Here is a 22,861-nt window from a genome sequence, read left to right on the forward strand (position 1 = left end):
CATGTTTCCCAGAGGCTTAATTCAAATAAGCTTACCAAAGTCTTCATTATCTATATTAATGGTTCTGGAAAGAATGACAACAGACACATATTCTCCATCTATTCCTCAAAGAATCTTCAAAATTTAGTTCTGTTTATAGCAATTACGTGAGGTTTTTTTATGACTGCTGTGATACAGGAACAGTACAGAATTTAAAATAACAGTGATTACACAAAGCAAGCAATCATACAATAGTGGTAGCCAACAGCTTTGAAGAAGCAAAATCTTGTAAATATGAAATGAGATTAGTATTTTCATGATGCATATACTTCTTTTTAAATTTAATGATTAGTAAATAATATTTCAGAGAAATTGAGTGACCTGAAGTTAAGATTGTTATTAGCATGTTTAATCATATGGAGATTTTTTAATTAAAGTGGCTTTGCAATGCTTACAGCAGCAGTTGGTTATTCATTCCTTTGAATAGCTTGGATTCTTAGCAGATGCTATTCCTACTGATTTCACATCTGGATTAGAGCACAGATGAAAATAACATTGTGGGTCATAGTTGAGGTTGGTTCCATTTGTATTCCTACTTGAATGTTTGTGCAACAAAGCTGGCATCTCCTGGAGTTAGAAATTGCCCTGTTTCTGTCTATCAACTTTGGGAAGTCCTCCTTGGTTAAGGTGTCCCTTAGTGTTGCAATTTCATTGTGAAAAGTTGTTTAGCTGCAGTCACAGTAGTTCTAGAGACACTGCTTCAGCTGTTACAGGGCATGTTGTCTTTTACTGCATTTCCATGTCTGCAGTACCATCTGTCAATGAATTACCAGAACTGATCTGGTACACTGCTCCATCTTCAGGCTAGCATCATCACATGAAAGGGAGCAGTAATTGTTTAAGTAAATTTGGGTGAGAAAGGAAGACAGTGGCGTTTTTTGCATGTGGAGTTGTGCAGCATCTACAGTAGCTCCTGATGCAGAGTTTCTCTTTCAGCTGTCACTATGTCTGATGTGTGCTCTGTCTTCTGCCTCTGGTATAGGTAAAGATGCATGAACTAAGTATTATGCTGAGGTAATGTAGTATCTTCATGTTGTATGCATAATTTGGTGATGTACTGGGGGAATATTTATATTGTAGCAGTAGTATTTGACACTATGAAAATTGGTTTTCATAACAATGATTTTTCTTTCTGACTCAATAGTGCCAGAATTACAAATTATCATGGATAATGTTTTGGTGGGGTTTTGTTGGTTACTTTTTTCTTCCTTTTTTTTTTTTTCTTCAATATTTTTGTATTTTTATTCCTCTCTAGGAAATGTTTCCAGACTGCTCATTTTTATTTAGAAGATAATACATCACCTCGAGTGATTTCTGCTCCCCCAGCTCCAATCTTCCCAGTCTCAGGTATTTCTGGACACTGTTGTGTGGATTGGTGTTAACTGTTGAAAGATGCTACTTTATATGTGTCAGTATGAATTGTTCACATAACATCTGTAAACTAGAGATTTGTAACCTCTTGTACAAATCTGTGTAAACAGGTGCACTTGATATTGGCAGACTTGTGTTATTAGTGCTCTTTTCTTTAGGTAACACAGAAGAGAAATATCTTCAGTTTACAGAGTTGCCTCAAGGATACTCTGTGTTTTGTAAGCCATTTTAAGTGTAGCCTCATTAGAGTGGCTGCTCATGTAGCCATCTGAGCTACACTAAATAGCTCTAGAGGATTACACCAGCAATATATTCTGCTGTATTTCTGCCTTTAATTGGATTTGTCACCTGTGTATAGAACACGTCCTATTCTTTTTAGCAGCAGGATGAGGATGTGCCTCATCTGTCTGAATTTCACTTGTAATTACAGCATGTTCTTATACATATTTTACTAGCATAGTTACTATGGTAAAGTTATGTGAACCTCTCATGAAAATAATACAGACATTCAGAATATTATTAGCATCTTCTGATCCCATATCCACCACATTTATTTGGAGAAACTGTTTCCTTTCTTTCCTCAAAGAGTATCAGAGGAGCAAGTGCAGCCTTACAGCTTTTTAAGTGTAGAATGAAATTTCATTATTCATTCTATTATTCATAAATAGATTAATTTCATTCATCTATTTAAACTGAAAATAGATTAATTCTAAAGCAGATCCTAAGCCACATTCTCACCTATGAGACAAGGTTATCTTGTTCCACAAGTAACGTTTTTGAAAACTCTGCTATTATACAAGGAGGTGGATTTGCATGGAATGACTAAAGGAAGAAAATCAGCCCTTTTGTGAATAACTAGTAAACACATTTAATTAAATGAATGCCAGACATTGGGCTTCCATTGTAACTGAACTGTAGGCATCTTCAAATGCATCTGGTATGGATTACCACTATTAGAAGATATATAAGCTTTTACTAAATGGTTGAAAAGCAGATCCATAGCTTGATTTCAGAAAACATGATTATATAAGAATGACAAGAAGCAATTATTATAGGAAATCTCTACTGTGACTCTCCATCATTAACTATATTGCACCACAACTGTATAATTTTCCTACAATTTTTCCTGACCAGCTCACCTCAGGGGGAAAAGGGTTTCCTGTGTCATAATTGCACTTACAGTTACTCTGAGTGCCTAAAGTGCTTGTTCTGAAGCTAGAGGTTTTCCTTCTGAAATGGTGATAAATACTAAAGAGAATTTTTTTTCTAAGTGACTGAAGATACACAAAATATATTATGGAAAAATCTGAAAGCACTGAGGAAATAGTTTTATTTTGCATGCAACAGATGTCAAGTGAAGAGTTATTGTGTTTTCTATTGCACAAGTGTTTCAGCTATGTAATTTTACAGTTGCAGCTAATTACAATATAATACTAGAAAAGAGTGTAAGGCAGGAAGAGTGTTTTGCAACAGCTAAGTTTAATTCTTATGGCTCACAGATCTCATTATATATTAAGTTTTCCTTCCATAGAATTATATATTAAGTTTTCCTTCCTTTCATTGGCAGAGATAGGAGATCTGCAGTTATTCACAGAAAATGCAATGACTCTTCACAGCACAATTCAAAGAAGCATTCAAGTAATAATGAATTACAGGGTAGGATTCAGATCCACTATCAAACTCCAAGTAGTTTGAAATGATCCTGCCATCCAGATATAAAATACATTCCTGGCTTCAGAAGTTATTTAATTGGGAGTTTTGCACAGGCAAGGAAACAAAACCCAAGATCTGTTTCTCTACTATTGTAGTCACTTTTTGGGTCATTTACCTTCCCCTTCTGGTTTTGTGTTTTCATATCATTAGGATAAACACTTCATGCCAGGCTTCATTTCCAGAGTGTGAAGATTGTGTTACACATTTGTTCAGCTTCTCTTAGGCTTTACTGGATTAATTCACTTTTTGTATTCAGATCCAGTCATATAAGTGGAAGACCAGATGGATCTTAGTAGGAATCAACAAATTCTTGGTAACTGAAAGCTAAAATTATTAGGTGGGCTAAATACTGAACATCTGTTGATGTGAATAACAGGTCCTTGTTCAATGTTTCTGATGTTTTATTCACATATAAAATGGTGATGAAATTACAGATTGTGAAATAAATATATTTTTAAACCTTGAAAGGTTTAAAAGAAACCCCAACAAAATTATTCTTCAGAACCAAAACTAAGTGAAATAATGTCATCCTTTAGCAGATAATTAGCAAACAAATTACTTTATTTACACAGCATATTGGCAGTAAAGAGAAGATTAAAAGTCCCCAATGTTTTTGATGTGATTCCTGATGCATATTTTACACAAGTGGGTTTTTTTTTGTATTTGTCTAAAGTAAAATGGAGATGTTACATTGATCACATTTATTCCTAGAGAATGTAGATTTTTTCTGTGTGGGCAGCCAAAAAGTCTTAAACATAAATCTTTAAATTAAACCTTGAAGTATGAAGCCTGATGTGAAAATCTCTGGTCAGTGTTGCAATGATGAGACATAAGATTATTATCAATAGGTTATCACAGAATAATAAGGAAAGCTGGGAGAAAATTCTGTATAGAAGATAGTCACTACTGCAGTAAAAGATGAAAATTAATTCCTGTTTCTTTTGGACACCAATGCAAACATGCAAGTGTCAGTTAATATGAAAATACTGGCATAATGCTGCTTTAATTTAGTAGGCTTGGGACTATGCAGCTCATCTGTGTACTGGATCCAAGTTCCAGTGCAGCACTAATCAGTGTGGAGCACCCAGACAATTCTGCCTAGTCATCCCCACTGTATCAGTATTATTCAGAGCTCTGCTCTCTCCCTTTGAACATCTTGTAGCAAAGAGCTAATCCTCCCATATCTCCTTGACTTCACTGGGAATTTTGTGCTTTCTTCTATTTACAGACCAACTCAGCATCTTGCACAATCAGCACCTTCATTTGGGGGGCTTACAGACAGAGCAAGACCTAGGAGGGCATTTTCATTATCTTCTTTCTAAATAATAATTTAGAAATGTACAAGTGTTAGGTAACTATTTTAGAAATATTAACAGCATCAAAGATTGTTGTATTTTTTGGGGAGTTGTATATTCAAAGTTCATGCCAAGAATTTTATTTCAGGATGTTTTGTGGATTGCCTACATATGAACTTCATTTTATGTCACTGGCTTTTTATTCTACATAAATATATTTTTTGTCTTTTCCCACCCCTAAGATGATGTTGGAGCAATTCCAATAAAGCATTTTCCCAAACATGTTGCAGATTTACATGCAAGTAATGGTTTTTCTGAAGAATTTGAGGTATGGCTCTATGATGTCATCTTTCTGTTAGCACATACAAATAATGTTAAGTTTAAATGCCTGCAAACAAAAATTGGGGCATTAGATTTTGACTTGAGCACCAATTTCATGAATGCATGTAAATGTGGGCACTTTGAGCCCAATATGGAGTTTAAGTATAAAACCTAGTAAGATTCCTAAAAGCTAGCAGGACTGGAATACAAATGGGAATGTTTATTATTGTGATAAAATGCTGAATAGATGTGTGAATAAACTGTGCAAAGGTAGTGCAATATATATGGTTTATCAGATACAGTGATAGATCTAAAACTTTTCAAATACTAATGAAAATTGAATTTTGCAGAAGCTACCCACATTTGTTTGTTCCATTTGCAGAGAAAATAAAATGGAAGTAATAATGAGTACACTTGGCAAGACTTCTGATTAACAGGGGAGCTAATGTAGTCTTCATATGTGGTAGTGAAAGTTTTACAGTTCCTTTGCTAAAGTGTATGGTTTATAAGAGGTATTTCAAAATGTTGAAATGTATACTCTAATCATATAATGTTACTATCACCATATGTAACTAATGATCTTCACTGTTTTTCACACTCATGTATTTCAATCAATTTAAATAAGAATATGTTCTAATTTAATTCACATAAACATTAAAACCCTAAATACTGTAATTAAAGTTGTGCCATTAGCAGTTTTTACAAGAAATTTCTAATAAAATCAGTTTGTTGGGATGGAAACAAGTATTTTAACAGATCTTTATTAATTTAAAATATGGTTGTAGTATTCCTGTTGCAAGAACAATAATGACAGTAAAAATTCAGTTTTGCATCTTTAGGTTTTGCTTTTGTTTCCCCAGCCAGTATTGTGATCTAGTGGACGAAAAATTCCATGTCCTTCACATAACCTTATTCATCAGCATTTCTTCTTCAGTTCAGTTAACATTCAGAATATCCATTTGACTGTGGGACAAATTTGTAAATACTTGTGAATGTCCAGTACATATTTATATATGTTACACATGTCTGTATACACTGATGGAACTGGACTGCAGCTTGACTAGCTGTTAATAAGAGCAGGTGTTGAAGGACTGCATGTAAATACAATGGATACAAAGTTCTTTTACCATTAGTGAGTACAGCAATACAGAAATCAGATTATTCAATCTAAATTGATCTTTACCTACAGTTTTACTTTTCCTAAATTAGAGCAGTTATCTAAAGACCAAACATAGTGCATGTTGCTGAACTACAGCTTCACTATGTGAAATATTTCATGCTGGTTTTAGCTATCACTGAAAAAAAAAAAAAATCAGTGTCCTCATCATTTCTTGGAGATCTTTTTGGCTTATGGACAACCCCAAAAGTAGTGTTAAGTTCTTTTCTCTACTGATAGAGAACCTAGAAGACTGGGAAAAACTGAAAAGTAGTAATTGTCTTTGCAGAGTTAGAGTATATTTGCAGAGTACAAGGGTGGGTTGGATTTTTGGGGGGGAGGGATAGCAAGTTTTTTTTATATTACTACAAAATATCTCATTTTAAAAATGTAATTTTAAACTGAAAAGCACTTTTCATATAGATATATACATATGTAAGTAGATTAAGGTGATTGACATTAAAATTAATTATAAAGTGTGTTGGGAAACTTTTTTTAGTGATGGCAAGGTATTTGTTGTTTAAAAATGTGGACTTTATAAATGCTTGAGTTTCCTGTCAGCTAAAGTAATCAATAAAATGAATTAATTTTGAGAGTCTTGCAGACTTTGTGCCTGTCTTGTCAAGTCTGTCTGCTGGCAGCCTGAGTGAGGGCTGTAACTCTGTCTTTCCCCAGAGTGCTGTGAGGCTGCCTGAACTGCACACAGTCCTGCTTCAGTTTTGCAGCTGAAGGCAAAGAGAGCCAAAGCATTCCCCAGAGAAACTAATGCATTTATAAGGACACAAAATAATCCCAGTGAACTGCTAAATATATAGATAATCTGGCTAAAGTCTGTGATGTTGCTCATATGTACAAGCTTTCATTGGCCTAAGGTATAACATTAAGATAAGAAAAGAAATGTCAGCATTTTAACTGGGAAAATTATCTCGTTTGCTTTAGGATTTATGTCAAAATATTCGGTTTTGTTGTTATTATGAATATATTGCATGACCATAACTGTTTTCCATATAGTAATCGTAATTTATATAAACACTTATCCATTTGTTCTGTGCTGTGGAATTTGATTTTTTTTACTTTTTTTGCATTCATTCCCTCATTAGACACTGAAAGAGTTTTATCAGGTAAGGAATTATTTCACTGCATTTTTTTTAGCAATGAAGTAGTTGTAAAATATCATAGATAATTGGGTATAAGGTTGTGGTTTTTTTCATGCTTGCTTACGTTATTTAAATACATTTTATGTATCTGAATAATTACTAAAGTGTGACATACTTTTTTTTTTCAGGAAATCCAGAGCTGTACTGTAGATCTAGGTATTACATCAGACAGCTCTAATCACCCTGACAACAAGAATAAGAATCGATACATAAACATTGTTGCTTGTAAGTAAAGGCATCACTTGTTGTTCTGTGTGAGAAATAATTGTAAACAAGTATAAATTTATATGCTATTAGTGGGTGCAAAAATGTTTCTACACTGAAATCTCCAGTTACTGTTCAGCATGGTGCTCCTTGGAGAGGAGTTAGCATCAGATTTCACATTTCTTCAAGTTAGTCCTCTGACATTCTGCTGCTTTGGTGAGCATGTGTTAGCAGGATGTGTTTGTGTCTTCTGCAATGACCCAAAGGGAGTTGGGAGATTTCGTTATAATGCCATTAGAAAGCCAAAGAAGCTTTGATTGTCAAAATTAATCCATCTTTGATTTAGAATAATGGTGGTTTATTGTCTCTGTGAGCTTCAAAATCCCTGGATATATTTACTGTCATATATAAACATAAATGTTCTGGTTTTATGTTGTATTATGTCTGGCAACAACGTAATACAGCAGCTTCATTAGCCAGCCAGTACACTTGTTTTCCCATTGCATCACTCTCCCAGATTTTTCCTCTCTGAAACACATCTATTCATTTTTGTTAATCTCTTTTTCCAGCTATTGCTTTTGAGTTTTCGATTATTTGGTGGCTCAATACTTTTTTTTTTAACTCTCTGTAGTGTGTCAACTTTGTTCTGACAAGAAAGCTCTAAATTAAACATATCTTCAGCATTCAGCATCACTAAAGCTTAATATAAAAAGGTGACAGAGTCAGCTGTCTGGCAGAAGACAATGTAAACCAGCAACAAGAAAAGCCAATCCCCCTCACTAAAGATGTCTCTAAAGGGACAAAAACTCAGGGATTTTCCTCTGCCACTGTGTTTGTACCTGATCATACAAAAGGTGCTAGCCCAGGAGTTGTTTTATTAAAGAGCAGTGCAGAGGCAGCTTAGAGCAGCTGAAGTGGCAAGAATTGTCCTCTGTAAGTGACTTGTGGAGTTCTTAGAGTCAGTGCAGGCTGCAGAGCACTTCAGCTCACCCTGATGCAGTCACTGCTGACTCCTCAGATGACCAGGGTGTTCAAAGTCCCATTGCCCTCCAGAGTCCACTCTTCTAACTTGGAATTAAAGTCCCTCAACACTGGCCTGCAGTCATTTTGTCATCCCACTGAGCAGGGTTGGCAGTCATGAGACAGGACTTACTCAAGATCTTTACAAGCAGCAGCTAGAGCCCATAGGGGATGTCACAGTGGCTAAAATGACCCCATGTGCTGCTGTTCAGGCCACTAGATTCTGAATCCCTTCCAACTTTGGATTAATTTCTCTATTTTTCTGCAAATTAAGAGTTTTTAATCTGATTCATACCTAAGGAGAGAATATTTGCATATGTGATTGTTACTGTATTTGCCTTACGTATTGTAAAAATATATTTCATTATTTTTATGAGAAAGAATAGAATTCTTACCAAAAATTGCTTATTTTCTCCCTTGTTTTACTGCAGATGATCATACTAGGGTTAAATTAGCACAGCTTGCTGAAAAGGATGGAAAACTGACTGATTACATTAATGCCAACTACGTCGATGTAAGTGCCTTTTTCTGTCCTTTGGCTATTTATCTGTCAGCCTTTTCTGTAAAAAAATGTATGGAGATGAACAGATTTAATTAAAAAAAACTATCACAATATTACAGATTCTGTAAAAAAACCTTTTGTGTCTAAGTTAGGCCTGCAAAGTTAGAGCAAAAGTAAAATGCCAATTCTTTCTGGAATCCATCTTGATATTGTAGCAGCTGCAGTTTAATGAGGGGCATTTTTAAAGAAAAAAATGTCCTGTCACATCTGAGTCATTTTAGAAGTATATTTCATCTGAATGGTTAATTCTCTCATCTGACATAATCTCATGAGAGGAAGATGCCATTTGGCTCAGAGCCTCACCAAGATACCATTACCAGTTTTCTTAACATAATTACTTACATGTGAATGATCATGATTAATTTTTTAAACCACATTTGCAACATGTATGTGTTTCATAATTACCATCACGTCAATGTTCTGCCTAAGTACAGGCATTTGAACATACATATCCTGTTTGTTGGAATGATAAACAGGCAACAGCTGTATTCATCTGAGTACCACAGGGTTTCTGCACAGGGTTTTGTTAGCTAAAAATTTAAAAGTGCTTAAAGCTTTTCAGAGTCTTTAAAAATAAACACATAAAACATCATGTCCCAAACTCCTTTTGCTCATGGACAGTGATTTGACAATATCATTTCTTATATTTCAATTTAGGGGTACAACAAGCCAAAAGCCTACATTGCAGCTCAAGGGCCACTAAAATCAACAGCAGAAGATTTCTGGAGAATGATATGGGAACATAACGTGGAAGTTATTGTGATGATAACTAATCTCATTGAGAAAGGAAGGGTATGAGTACCATTGCCCATTTTTTATTTATCTGATGTTGGTAAATCTATCTGTAGCAAACTCCTTTCTTTCATTTTAAAATCTGGTTTAGTCAATTATTGAGTAAAAAGCAATAGTTTTTAGTAGTTGCTTGTACGTGGATTGGCTACAGAAGTATACAGTTAAGGATTTGTAGCATGAAACTAAAGCAAAAATTCAATAAATCTTGAAAATACCATGTTCTAACCACCAAAAAAAAATATTATACTGAAAAAAAGACTTCTTGTATATCTAATATAAGTGAACAGACTGTGGGCCTTGTGCCACGTTCTGCTACCAATCTGCTTATGGCTTTGCTTGCCATCCTGCACTTTGTCAGGGTTGCCTTGGACTCTGGAAAGGAGAAGAACATAGTTCAAGTGAACTTTTCTGGATGTTCACTGTCTGCTCCCTGTTAGCATCTGGCACTAATCACAGTTCCTTTCCTACTGCATGACTAGACACACATCCATGCAGTGAGACAGAATGAGGTCAAATCCCATCACAGGGTGTGTGTTTCTCTGATTATGTCATGGCATTATACCTGTACCCTGGCATCACATGAGGAGATATTGCCTCACACTTGCCACACACTGGCAGCAAGGCCTAAAATGAATGTAAATCTTATCATGCAACCTATAAAGCATCTCCCAGATGACAGAGACACAGCACTTGCAGATGAGGGCTGCCCTGGGAGTACCACTTCATTTGCAGCACCATGCTATAAATAAGCACTCTGATACTCTTGGAGAAGGCTATATGACTACCCAGCCAAAAGGCTGGACATATCACAGATCTCTCCTGTATATTCTAGCCATCACAGGCTCACTCTTACCCTCACTACCAGATATAAATGTACTCTGCCCATACTATAAACTAATCAGAAGCCACATACAACTCTACTGACTTATGTGTATTCTGATTTTTCCTGTAGATCATGTTATTTTATCTAATTTATAGAGTGTCTGTGGAATAGAAAATACCACATTATTAGACCCTTTTAACTCTGATAGTATGATTTAAACCCCTTTTTTGTGCTTTCCAAATAAAGAGCATTTTTGCACTGCTATCCCTCTACAGCACAAAATAATTGTTATTTGTTCTCCTGCACAGAAGATCATGTTTATTATAAACTGGGTATATTGACAGTCCTGATATAGTTTTGTGCTTTAATCTGCTCTTAAATTTGAACATTTCAGCTTACTAGTTTGACATTTTAAGGGCTGTTTTGTCTATTATTTATGGTGAAATTTTCTAACAAAGAAAATTTCTTTCTAACAGAGAAAATGTGACCAGTACTGGCCTGATGAAGGTAGTGAAGAATATGGGAACTTCTTGGTTACTCAGAAGAGTGTTCATGTACTTGCCTATTACACTGTGAGGAATTTTACTCTTAGAAACACCAAGATCAAAAAGGTTTGTGGCGTCCTAAAAACACAAGTAGGCAAAAGCAAGTGTTAAAAGATGCTCAGAATATTTTTAAGGCAGTTGACAACTCTTTTCTGCTGTATAAAGCTCAATCCTATAGATCTCAGCCAGCCAAGATGCTTATCAATGTCACTTAATTTGACCAGATTAAAAAACTCAGGAAACTGTGGGGCCATCAGGGAAAAAGCAGTGAGAGCTGATGAGAGAGCTGATGAGAGCTGATGTGAACTTTGCCTGGCTGAGTAGCAGGACAATACATTTTCAGAAAGAGAGCAACTTGAAGAACATGTGGTATGAGTTAAACTATCCATCTCAGCTCTCCTTTTTAAATTTTCCTTTTTAGAGACAGGTGAATACACGCTTTGTTTTATTGTAACCAGAACCAGCATGTTCTCAGCTCAGCAGGGTGATGTTAGTTATTTTGATGAGAATTTTGAAAACTTAATTTATTCCAGCCATAGAAATGTCTCAGACATCTAGCCTCTCACCCTCCCTGCATAATTAATACATAAAGTTCAGCATTTACAATAAATTAATTTATTCTGCCTATTTTAGGAACCAGTCTTTGAATGAGATGACCTGCTTTCTGAAGGTGTCTCTGCCTCTGAGTTGCCATGGAGGAAGGGTGTAGAAGATTCTGCTTCCCCTAAAAAAGGCCCTGGGATTTTATCCCTTAAAACAAAGAAATTCCTAAAGACAGGGGCCTCTTTCCCTTATCAAAACTCCTGTTATTTCTTAGGATTTCTATTGGTTCTTAAAGTGTTACAATAATTGGTCCTTTTCTTACTTAGGATTTGAAGATAATTAGTTACTTTGTAATGTGTAGATTTTATTGGTTAGAAATTCAATCCTTTAAAAACCTATAAATACCCTTTGTTGTCTGATGTTAATGAGACGGTTGTTGGCAGTTTCCCTTTGGAGAAATAAAGTTATCTCAGAACTGCTGCAGCACGGCCTCGAGCCTTCATCCTTAGCTAGCGAGTAGCTGAATGGTTCTGCTGCCCCAGTTCTGAGCTATCTGGGCTTTGTGTAGCTACCTCGGGGGTTGGAAGGCATCCAGCCCCCCAAAAACAGCTACAGAAGGGAACACAGAACTGCAGCCTGCACAAGGCTCCTTACCTCGTGGATCACTGAAGCTGGGCAAGATGAATCCTGCTCTTCCTGTTCACTCAGCAGAGTGGCAGGAAGAGCTGGTGACTCTTGAGAGCAGCTGTAATCCAGTGCTCTTAATCTGTCTCTATGGCTTTCTGAGACAGTGTCAGGACATTTTTCCACTCAGTGGGCAAGCTGGTGAGACAGAAGCACTGGTCCTTCCCCTTCTCTTTGAAGGCTGGAACACTGAGAGCCAGATAGAATAGGCAGTACTAGCTCAACAGCTACCAGGCATGGAAACCAAACGAAGATGTTGCTGCTGACACGTGGAATTGTTTTCTTGCTGCAGGGTTCCCAGAAGGGGCGGTCTGGCGGGCGCCTGGTGGCTCAGTACCACTACACGCAGTGGCCCGACATGGGGGTTCCAGAGTACCCGCTGCCCGTGCTCTCCTTCGTGCGCAAGGCGTCGCGGGCCGAGCGCCGCGGCCTCGGGCCTGTTGTGGTTCACTGCAGGTGTGCTTCTTACTGCTCTAGGGCTCACTCCACCCTTGTGTGGCACAAAAAGAGAATCTTTCCGTGGTGGGTTAAGCAAAGTTTCGCTCTTGCGTTTAGCGATTCCTGATGGAGTAAGATTAACTTCTTACCTGATATTCTTGTCTGATATTCCTCTTCTTAGTAAGGCAAACTAATCAACTGTGCCACTTCTGTAAATCTCTATAAACAAGATGATGCTGCTCTGCACTATGTTCTTTTTGTTGTTTTGATGGTTTGCTTGTTTTTTTGCTAAACTGCTTCTACTTCTATTTTTGTTTTTTCACATTTCTGTACCACTATCTTGAATGCTATGAGCTTACCAGATACACACGTGGGGATAATTGTTTCATTTCTGCAAAGATATTCTTAGGATGCTGTTGGCTCGTGCTTTCTTTGGTGCAGGGATACCCAGTAATCCTAAGAGGAGCTCTGTGCACGAGAGAAGATTCACTCTCTTCCTGGCTGAACTACAGCTCTGCTGTTTTTAACATTCTCTGGCTCTGGAGTCGTTTGCAGTGGAGGAACGTTCTGGGGAGTGGTTGAGGATGGTTGAGGTCTGCATGTGCCGCAGTGTGCAGGCAGGAGCTCTGTCAGTGCTCACTAAAACTGACAGCTCAGGGAAATTGGTTAAAAAGGGCTTGTAGGGCCTGGAATTACTTCACAATGCCCATGAAGGACCAGGTTATTGTAAAATATATAAGCAGGTTCTGGTTTTCCACTGTAGTACCTCACCTTTGATGGAACATTTGGAAAGAGAACCTCCTCATGAATTCTGTCCTTCTGGAGCTGACTCTGAGAAAGCCAACAGGTAAAGTCACCTCACAAATGCTGCAAATGAAGATATTTTATTTGTGGGATGATCTAATCTGACTGACATCTGTTTTTAGCTTGGAAAATGAAAATTCCATATCTAGTTGTTCTGCTGCTATTTATATCTTGCCTGTTCTTGGGAAATTCAAAATGTCAAGTCTGAAATTGCTGCGATATCAGCAATACATTAGGAGTCAATTAAATTGAGTTTTTGAAAAGTGAACAGTGGTAAGTTGTGTGGCTTCAGTCAGACCTCTCCCTTGGGTCAGAGGTATAACTCACCTCTGTCTGTAGGCAGTTTTGTATGGTTTTTAGCTGGCCTGACCACATGCACTATGGAATTTCAAAGGAATCATGTCTGAAATATAAATTGTATTTATATTTACAGGCTATATGGAAGACACAAATGAAGAAATTCATGAAAATTATTTTAGCTATTTTTATTTGATACTTTTCAGGTTTTGTCTTTCATAACAAGTACAGATGATGTCTGGTAATCTTTGTACTTCTTTGTGTCTAACAGGGTATTAACAACCTGGACCTTTGAGTTTCATATCATACTTATTTAGACAATTTATTACAGCAATCTGAGCTCACTCTGCCTGTGCTCTGTGCCCCCTCTGTGGCAGAATTGAGATGACTGAATGAGCATGCATGGACTGAGCTGGATCTGCCCATAGGGGACTATGCAGACCTAGAACAGTGCTGCTTTCAAGTTACATGTACAATATACATGATGTTCCTTCACATATTAGAGGGGAAATACAACTGACTATTTCCCATGTATGATTAGATAACAAAAGCTGACCTCTTGACCTTGTACTTCCTACCCAGATGTTTTATAAAAGGAAAAGTTTTTCTCCAATTTTAAGATACAGCTGGTTTTATACTACATTAATCAGAGTTCATAACAGGAATAAGTTGATTAACACTATCTTCTCCATTTTCTGTTTTTAAAAAGGTTTTCAAAACTTGCTTGCCTTAATTTTGTTTAAAGAGCACTGAGATTTTTTTCTTTTAGATATACTCTCAACAGTTCTGCCATTTCCTGGGGTTTGTCTTTGAAATCTCCTGTAGTGGGTTGCATAATGCAACTTCTGCCTTAAAGTGGGGTTTCAGCATAGAAGAATTTGAACACATTGACTGTGCCCAAGTGCTGACATATACCACCTTTTCTAGATATAGTTGGCCAAGTATCCTAAGGAATATCAGAAGGCTGAAAATTGCAGACCTGGAAATCCCTTAGTTTTATTTCAGTAGTATTTTTTATTTTAGTAGTTTAAAAATCATTTGAGAAAATGATCTTTAGGTCTCTTCTTGCACAAAGAAGAAGATTAATATCAGCTTGGAACCTTTATCAAAGTATATCATAGAATAAATTCATTTGTAGAGGGAAATCTTCCATATGCAGAAGTTGGTTGAAAAAGCTATGTGTATGGAGCAGTTCTTTCTATCAGTGCTTTACTTCAAGCTTAAGACTATTTTTTTTGTTTTATAGTGCTGGTGTTGGAAGGACAGGAACATACATAGTGTTAGACAGCATGCTGCAGCAAATTCAGCATGAAGGGACAGTCAACATATTTGGATTCTTAAAGCACATACGTACCCAAAGGAACTACTTGGTGCAGACTGAGGTAAGAACAAAATATAAATAGCATGAGACTATTATAAACTTTCTGTTTGCAGGAGGAGAGATAATGCAATCCTCTTTCTGGCATCACCAGACAGGCAGCAACCAGTCACCAGACTGGACTTTCCCTTTTGCTCCCCTTGGTTTTATAGACATATCCTTCTAGGCATGCTTAGAGCAGTGCATTAGAAATTACCTTTCCTTGGGCTGTTGTCTGTTTATTAAGGAGGACTCAGAAGGAAGCCTGTATAAATCATGTTTCCCACTGTAATGCTTTCTTGGCAGGACTTGTGTTTTTGTCTTTTTTTGCTTTTTGAGGAAGCATTGTCAGGTGTTCAGATCTTCTGAACTAAACCTCATAAGTTTATATTTGGCAACAAAATATGTGAAAAAAGCTGTTTCAGACATAAAATCTTATGCTTTATACTTTGTATATATGTATATATATATGTATATATGTATATATATACATAAAAATGCTTTAAACTGAAGATTATGTATAGAATATTTAAAGACCATGAGAAAAAAATAAGGGCAATAGCAGGATATTTGAAAGTCTATTCCAGGTTTCCAGAACAGGTGGTTAGATTCCCCAGTGCCTTTCAATAGGAAAATAAAAAGTTAATCAACAGCTAGGGTGCTTGTTCCAAAGGATGTGAGAGAGAAAACAGAGTATAGCGGTAGGAACTGGGGGTAGGACTGGCTCAAAAATTTGACTCAAGGCTGTGCTCACATTTTTACCTGTGTTCTGTCAACATGAGATATCACAGGCAGTGAGGATTTGGTATTTGGTAATACATATATGTGTATGCATGTACTGCAAGTGCAATTGTCAGTTGTGTTTGTAATGTGTGTATTGTCACTGCAGAGGGACAGCCTTCACTATAGAGGATCACATTTGAGAAAACCCCTGTGAAAAAACACTGACCACATCAGAAGTGGCAGTTTAACCAGAGGTGTCCAGGGGAATCAGGAGAGCTCAGATGTCTGATTGTGTTTTCCTAGGAGCAATACATCTTCATTCATGATGCACTGGTCGAAGCGATCCTCAGCAAAGAAACAGAAGTCCTTGAGACTCACATTCATGCCTACGTTAATGCTCTCTTGATACCTGGACCAACAGGAAAGACCAGACTGGAGAAGCAGTTCAAGGTCAGCTCTCTGAGTTAGTACTGTGAAAATCTTTCGGTTTGTAAACCTGAATGACTTAGAAGTAGGTATGTCAACACAACTTTCATCAGCTTTCTCTACCTGAAATTTAACTGCTGAGCCTAAATTAAGATTAAATTTGTCAAATGAATGCACTCAGTTGGGACAGAATTATTTGCATATTCTTAAACAAGGAATCCACCCAAAAGATCCAGAAAAAAGAGATGATGAGAAATATGACAGTAGGTGGATTTTGGAAAATTTAACTACATGCCTTTGCAGGAAGATCTCAAAGGTAAAACTGCAGTCTGGGAAGATATGTGGCAGATATGTTGTGAACTATATTGATCAATCAGTGTACTCCCCTCAGGGTACAGCACTGGCTAGATGACAGATTTCACCTTCAAAGATATGGTTATTGATCTAGGGTTCAAGAATAATTTGAACTGCTAAGAACAGTGAAGAAAAAATATTCGTGTGACTTGCTAAGTAGTTTAGACAGATAATTAGATAACTAAAGTTAAGAGAGACAGCAAAAACCTGCAATATAGGCAGCCTTCTGTTTAATGAAGCATATGAAGGAATGGCTTTTCTACAGTTACCTGACTTTCTTTTTAACTTCATTGTTTCAGTTACTGAGCCAGTCTAACACACAGCAGTGTGATTATTCAACTGCACTTAAACAGTGTAACAGAGAAAAGAACCGAACCTCATCTATCATTCCTGGTAAGCTTGTTCAAATCCCCAACAAGAACTGGAGACATCTGCATTAGTTTGGAGCATGTTCTGTAAAGTACATATAGCAAAGAAGTGAATTAGGAATTGCACATAGAAAGGAAAAATAGATGGCTGGATAGCACTTTATCCCAATTGATGTAGCCCAGTGTTATCATTACTGTGAGATATGAGATAATTGCTGTAATATTATAAGAGTCATTGCAACATACTTGTGAATTCATAACTTTTTTTACAGTGGAAAGATCTAGAGTGGGTATCTCATCACTATCTGGTGAAGGCACAGATTACATCAATGCTTCCTACATTATGGTAAGTCAGTTAATATATTGGTGAAAAACAATGAACAGCTGTTTTCAGAGCTTCCATTTGGCTGATTTAGGGTGGCACAGTCCTGATTTTGAAAGCTCCTTTCTTCCATTATTCACTCTGCCTGAAAGAGTTACTTCCCCCAGAAAGTACTATTACCATTATTACTGGTATTAAGTTTGATTAAGTGCATTGCATTTTAACAATCTGTAGAAAAAGAAATCACAACATAGTTTTAAAAACCAGCAAAGCTAAATCTTTATGGAAAGATCTTTTGAGATGAACTAAATGTCTAAATGTGCTAACTAACAAGTTAGTTTTTAATGGCTATATTGAGGTTTGTCTTCCAACCTCCTCATCTTACAGTGCTTTTCCAACTGGCATAGCCTAAGATACCATAGTTCATCAGCTTTGCATTATCTTTTTGCTCTCTGGGTTTGTTTTCAACTCTTTCCCCCTTCAATAGCTGAGAGGGAGGAGTAAATGCCTCCTGGACATTTAGGAAAGAGGTGGCAAAGCTCTGTGCAGTGGTATGTGTACATGATATTTTAGGTGCAAAGGAACTCTCTTTCGTGGTAAGGGATCTGTCTGTACAATTAAGAAACTGCCTGGGATTTTTTCAGATCTTTCAAGTATTCTTTTATTCAGTCAGGTAGTCAGCTCCTCTGGAATTATGGGTCATATATTTTTATTCTGGGTTGGCTGTTTGAGTCTTCTCTGATCACTTTAGTCTTTTTTTTGCAATCAAATTTTTTTAAGTCATAAGAACTGTTTTCATATGGAGAATATTTCAGTGGAAGTTTTATATTTTTCTAGTATTTGCAGGAAGCCAAAAAAGGAACAAGTGTGCAGTGTATTTTCTAGGTTCTCAGTCTGTCCACTAGAAGTTTCCTTTAAGCATTAATATTTGGGCAGCAATTCTGAATCTGTCAATTTTTTTTTGCAGGGTTATTATCAAAGTAACGAATTCATTATTACTCAGCATCCCTTACTGCACACTATCAAGGATTTCTGGAGAATGATATGGGACCATAATGCCCAGTTAATAGTCATGCTTCCTGATAGCCAGAATATGGTGAGTTCCATAGCTGACTGTTATGAGTTTATGTATGAATTTTATTAGTATGACCATTTTGAAACATGTAGGATGTGAGAAAATATATTGGATTCTGCAAAAAAAACAGTTAAAATTAATAATACCAAGCTGAATATAAAATCCCCAAGTAATCTAGCAGAAATCTAGAAATCCTTGTCTAGGCAGATTGTGATTGGAATGAAAACATACTGAGTCAGTCCTGTACAATTTATACAAGGAAGCAAACAGCAGAAGTAATCATCGTGCAAGGTCAGTTTTTGCTCCATGACTTCTTAGTTGTAATATGGCTTCTTAGCCATTATTAGATAAGGGCAGATGTGTGAGGTTGTTTCTTGCACAACAGCAGCTGGTGGGACCTGGGCAGGGCCAGGAGCAGCAGTAGCCAAGCATTGCTCACATATGGAAGAATCCTGTGGGGAGCAGCACGGGTGGCCAGGAGCACTGCCACATGGTGGGCACACAGGGCAGGGGCAGCAGCTCCGCAGGAGGCTGTGCAGGAAGGGCACTGAAACCCTGCCAGCCTTACCAGACACCAGTGGTACCCACCCAGCACACAGCCATGGCCTCTGAGCTCTGCATCCACCACAGCTGCAATCCACCCACTGTCCCTGAAACACACACAGCTGGCAGACAAGGAGGATTCCCTAAATATCCTTTTGGTTATTTGAACCGTTATAGAATTTTCTTTTAAAAGTAAATCTCTTCATTTCTGTTGTCAGACAGAAAGGATGCTCCCATTAACTTTTTTCCTGCACTTTCATAAAATCCCAAGACCACACATAATTAGAACACACCAGCTAAATTTATCACATGACCATGGGCTATGCACTGCACAGCACAGCCTGAAGGCCAGGTTGGATGTGTGGCACAAGGCAGCACTGCAGGATCATAGCTATGTAGGTCCAGAGGGTATCTACAGAGGTGTTTGAAAACCATCACTTTGCCATTGTTATCCCACTCAAAATTACATTTGTCAATTTAAATCTAGATGGTTGGATTGATTATATATGTGACACATTGTTTATTAAGTTAGATTTAGTATTTTTAAGAGCTTAACATTACTTACTTTTATGACTCCATTTTTGGTTCTTTTCTCCTGGAGGCTGAAGATGAATTTGTGTACTGGCCAAACAAAGATGAGCCTATAAACTGTGAGAGTTTCAAAGTCACTATGATTGCTGAAGAACACAAGTGTCTGTCTAACGAGGAGAAGCTCATAATACAAGACTTCATTTTAGAAGCTACACAGGTAACACTGTCATAAATATATAACCCAGGACTTAATTTTTTAAAGGTAATGCCCACATTTTGTTATATTTTTGATGGTAAATGACTGATAAAAAATCCATGGAGGGAGTAATGTCTATAGGGTAATATGATGACATGGGGAATAGGGTAGTCCAGCCTCCACAGCAGTGGGGTTCTGCATCTGGAGGCTGGAACAAGGTGAAGGAAAAGAATAAAGAAAGTCAGTCTTTTACAAAATTGATTTATGGGTTTATTTATTGATTTATTGATTTGTTTGGTTTTTTTTAATCTTTTAGGATGACTATGTACTTGAAGTGAGGCATTTTCAGTGTCCAAAATGGCCAAATCCTGATAGTCCCATTAGTAAAACTTTTGAACTGATCAGCATCATCAAAGAGGAAGCTTCCAACCGAGATGGGCCAATGATTGTACATGACGAGTAAGAACTGCACTTTTCTGTTTGCTTTGATGTTTTTCTGTAGAACCATCCTTTCACTGAGTGAAAGCTGCTGAAATAAGGCACAAAGTCTGCACTTAACAGTAGTGGGATGCTTCTGTTCCAGCTTCATCAACAGGAGCAACATTTTTATTTTATCATACTTCATTTCAGTTTTATCATTCTGATACTCTAGATGGTTATCAGGTAGGTCACTAGAAGGGAAGTCAGTTAAGACTTCATTGCCTTTTACTGAAAGAATTAACTGTCTAGATGAGGCACCATACCCTTCTCCAGCTGTTCAGTGATGACAAAAAAATAACAAAATTTTGAAACACTGAAGGACCCAAAGCCTTCAGCATTTGGTTATTTGGGTTGTAGAGAAATAACTGTAAGAAGTTGTAGCCAGGTGCTGTGGTATTTTTTTTAAGCCAGTGCTTAAAACTGTTTCAGATATTGTAAATATCATCACATGACAGAAATTCATCTTACCGGTTTTCCCCAGAATTTGTATTTTCTTCAGCTATAAACCTGACCCGGTTTCTTAGAGGTTTTTCTTGTTTTGTTTTACTTTACAAAGGCATGGAGGGGTGACAGCAGGCACTTTCTGTGCATTAACAACTCTGATGCATCAACTGGAAAATGAGAATTCAGTGGATGTTTACCACGTAGCAAAGATGATAAATCTGATGAGGCCTGGAATCTTTACAGACATTGTAAGTAATAAACAAAATGTGCACTTTTTTCCCCTATGTGTGACATTAATAGTATGCTTAGATCCTAGGGCAACATCATTGAACTCTTTGCAACTTAGTTTCTGCATGAATTAATCAAAACTCTTCCAGCCTTCCAGAGGTGCTGTAGAAAAAGAAATCTTCCCGAAAATAATTCAGATGACAAAAAAATAAGAAAAAAACCAGCAGACAAACAGTAACTCTAATCCTGTCCCCAAATTTTCAATTGACTTTAATAAGAATCAGAAATCAGCATATAATATTTCTTTTAAAATACAGTTTTCTCCCCTACCTTTACTGTGTTCCTTAATGCTGTGCTTTACATTGTGTACAGGGGGAGCCAATAGTGAGAAAAAAATAAAGATGCTAAATAACACAATAAATTCTGGAGCACAGTACATTAACAGACTGGCACATCAGCTGTTAATTAATTTTGAGCAACAGTGTCACAAGATAACTCTTTCTGCCAACATCCTGAGTGTATCCTCTTTTCTTCTCCAGGAACAGTACCAGTTTCTGTACAAAGCTATTCTCAGCCTTGTCAGCACAAGACAAGAAGAAAACCCTTCAGCATCAATGGACAGTAATGGCTCAGCTTTACCTGATGGAAATGCAGCTGAAAGTTTAGAATCCTTAGTTTAATTAGCACATCAAATCAAACACACACATCACTGCATCACACCAATCACACCTGGAGTTTACCATTATTATTTTCAGTTTTATATTTTGGGTGGGGAAAATCTGTCCCATCAGTATATATATAATCAGACCCCAGCCATTGCTCAAACCAAGTCATTTCTGTTATGTACGACTCTACTGTGGAACTTTTATCATTAACAATGTGTGCCTTTTCTTGAAAGATTTCTTGTAATACATTGTTACATCTGGACTAACTTGATTGACTTTTACAGTGTTTCTAATAATTAAATTGTGGTATGTTTTTTCAGTATTAGTTTTTTTGATTTATCTGGCTTTACTTTTAACTTAAAATTACCATATTTATAGATTTTAGGGAATCCTCAATTACAAACGTCATGGGTTTAGTATTTGGTTTATTTGCCGTATTTATAACAATTTAAATTTGCTAGAAATGCAACTTTTAATATAGTAGAATGTAAATAAAATACTGTTCTACATAACATTCAACATTTTAAGACTTCAGTTAGACATTTAGAATAGTAATCTGATACTTACTGTAAATACTGCTACTTCTGTAGTGATCCATGGACCAAATTTATATTTATAATTGTAGATTTTTATATTTTACTACAGAGTCGGTTTTCTAGTTCTGTGTAATTGCCTTGTTAAAATGATGTAGTCAGTATGTTTTTACTTTAACAAAGTCTTCTGATATATAATTGTGCATCTTAAGCAATCTACCTTCATATAGCTGCATGTGATTTTAACTTTTTTGTGGGAACTAGAAATCTTTTGTTTTGAAATGAAAACTTTTTATGAGACTAACACTGTACTTGGCATTGTTAAATTGTTTTTACCCTGGTATTGCAAAAATAAATATAAATATTCCAATCTGTGTTTAGCAGTCTTCCACGTAAACAGTCTGCAGAGTCATCAGGAGAGCTTTTACCTACAGCAACAAGGACTTGTGGCTGATCTGCAGACAGCTGCTCGTCCTGTGGAATCCACAAGTTCAGGAGACATTCATAGAAAACTGTGTTTTTAATCTGTGCTCCTACCCATGCCTCTAGTGTCCGCATGAGCTCCTTTTTCAGCGTCTCCTCCCACATCTCCCAGTCTGTTGCCTTGTGTCAGTGGGCTGTCCCAGGTGTCCCAGTGGCCTTGTCCCCTCCCAAGACACCTCTGTGCTGCCTTGGCTGCAGGTCATTCCTTCAGCTGCTGAGCTCTTTGCTACCTCCTTGGGCAGGGCAGCAGCCAGACTTTGGGAAGCAATAAAAGCAAGCAGGCTCTGCAAGAATAAAAGCAAAACGTTTCAAATCAGCTTCAATTATTTTCTGTAACCTTCAGAACTGGTGAGAAAAGATACTGATTGT

General features: G+C 37.0%; 1 protein-coding gene across 3 annotated transcripts in view; it reads left to right on the forward strand.

The window, feature by feature from the left end:
* The window catches only part of PTPRZ1 (protein tyrosine phosphatase receptor type Z1), a 125,603-nt gene extending 103,224 nt beyond the window's left edge, over window positions 1–22,379 (forward strand). The window contains exons 14-31 of one of the 3 annotated variants that reach the window (XM_056481904.1): window positions 1,295–1,386; window positions 4,661–4,746; window positions 6,996–7,016; window positions 7,181–7,277; window positions 8,708–8,790; window positions 9,496–9,630; window positions 10,930–11,064; window positions 12,518–12,681; window positions 13,427–13,510; window positions 15,011–15,146; window positions 16,148–16,294; window positions 16,924–17,017; window positions 17,265–17,338; window positions 18,282–18,410; window positions 19,534–19,680; window positions 19,976–20,118; window positions 20,696–20,831; window positions 21,351–22,379. In XM_056481904.1, coding sequence (XP_056337879.1) covers window positions 1,295–1,386; window positions 4,661–4,746; window positions 6,996–7,016; window positions 7,181–7,277; window positions 8,708–8,790; window positions 9,496–9,630; window positions 10,930–11,064; window positions 12,518–12,681; window positions 13,427–13,510; window positions 15,011–15,146; window positions 16,148–16,294; window positions 16,924–17,017; window positions 17,265–17,338; window positions 18,282–18,410; window positions 19,534–19,680; window positions 19,976–20,118; window positions 20,696–20,831; window positions 21,351–21,491 — 2,044 coding nt within the window. In that variant the 3' untranslated portion in view covers window positions 21,492–22,379. The remainder of the gene's footprint in view (window positions 1–1,294; window positions 1,387–4,660; window positions 4,747–6,995; window positions 7,017–7,180; window positions 7,278–8,707; window positions 8,791–9,495; window positions 9,631–10,929; window positions 11,065–12,517; window positions 12,682–13,426; window positions 13,511–15,010; window positions 15,147–16,147; window positions 16,295–16,923; window positions 17,018–17,264; window positions 17,339–18,281; window positions 18,411–19,533; window positions 19,681–19,975; window positions 20,119–20,695; window positions 20,832–21,350) is intronic. The other 2 variants (XM_056481905.1, XM_056481906.1) reach the window with 2 other exon arrangements.
* Window positions 22,380–22,861: the final 482 nt, after the last annotated feature.

This window comes from Oenanthe melanoleuca, chromosome 1A (genome assembly GCF_029582105.1).
Source record: "Oenanthe melanoleuca isolate GR-GAL-2019-014 chromosome 1A, OMel1.0, whole genome shotgun sequence".
NCBI lineage: Eukaryota > Metazoa > Chordata > Aves > Passeriformes > Muscicapidae > Oenanthe > Oenanthe melanoleuca.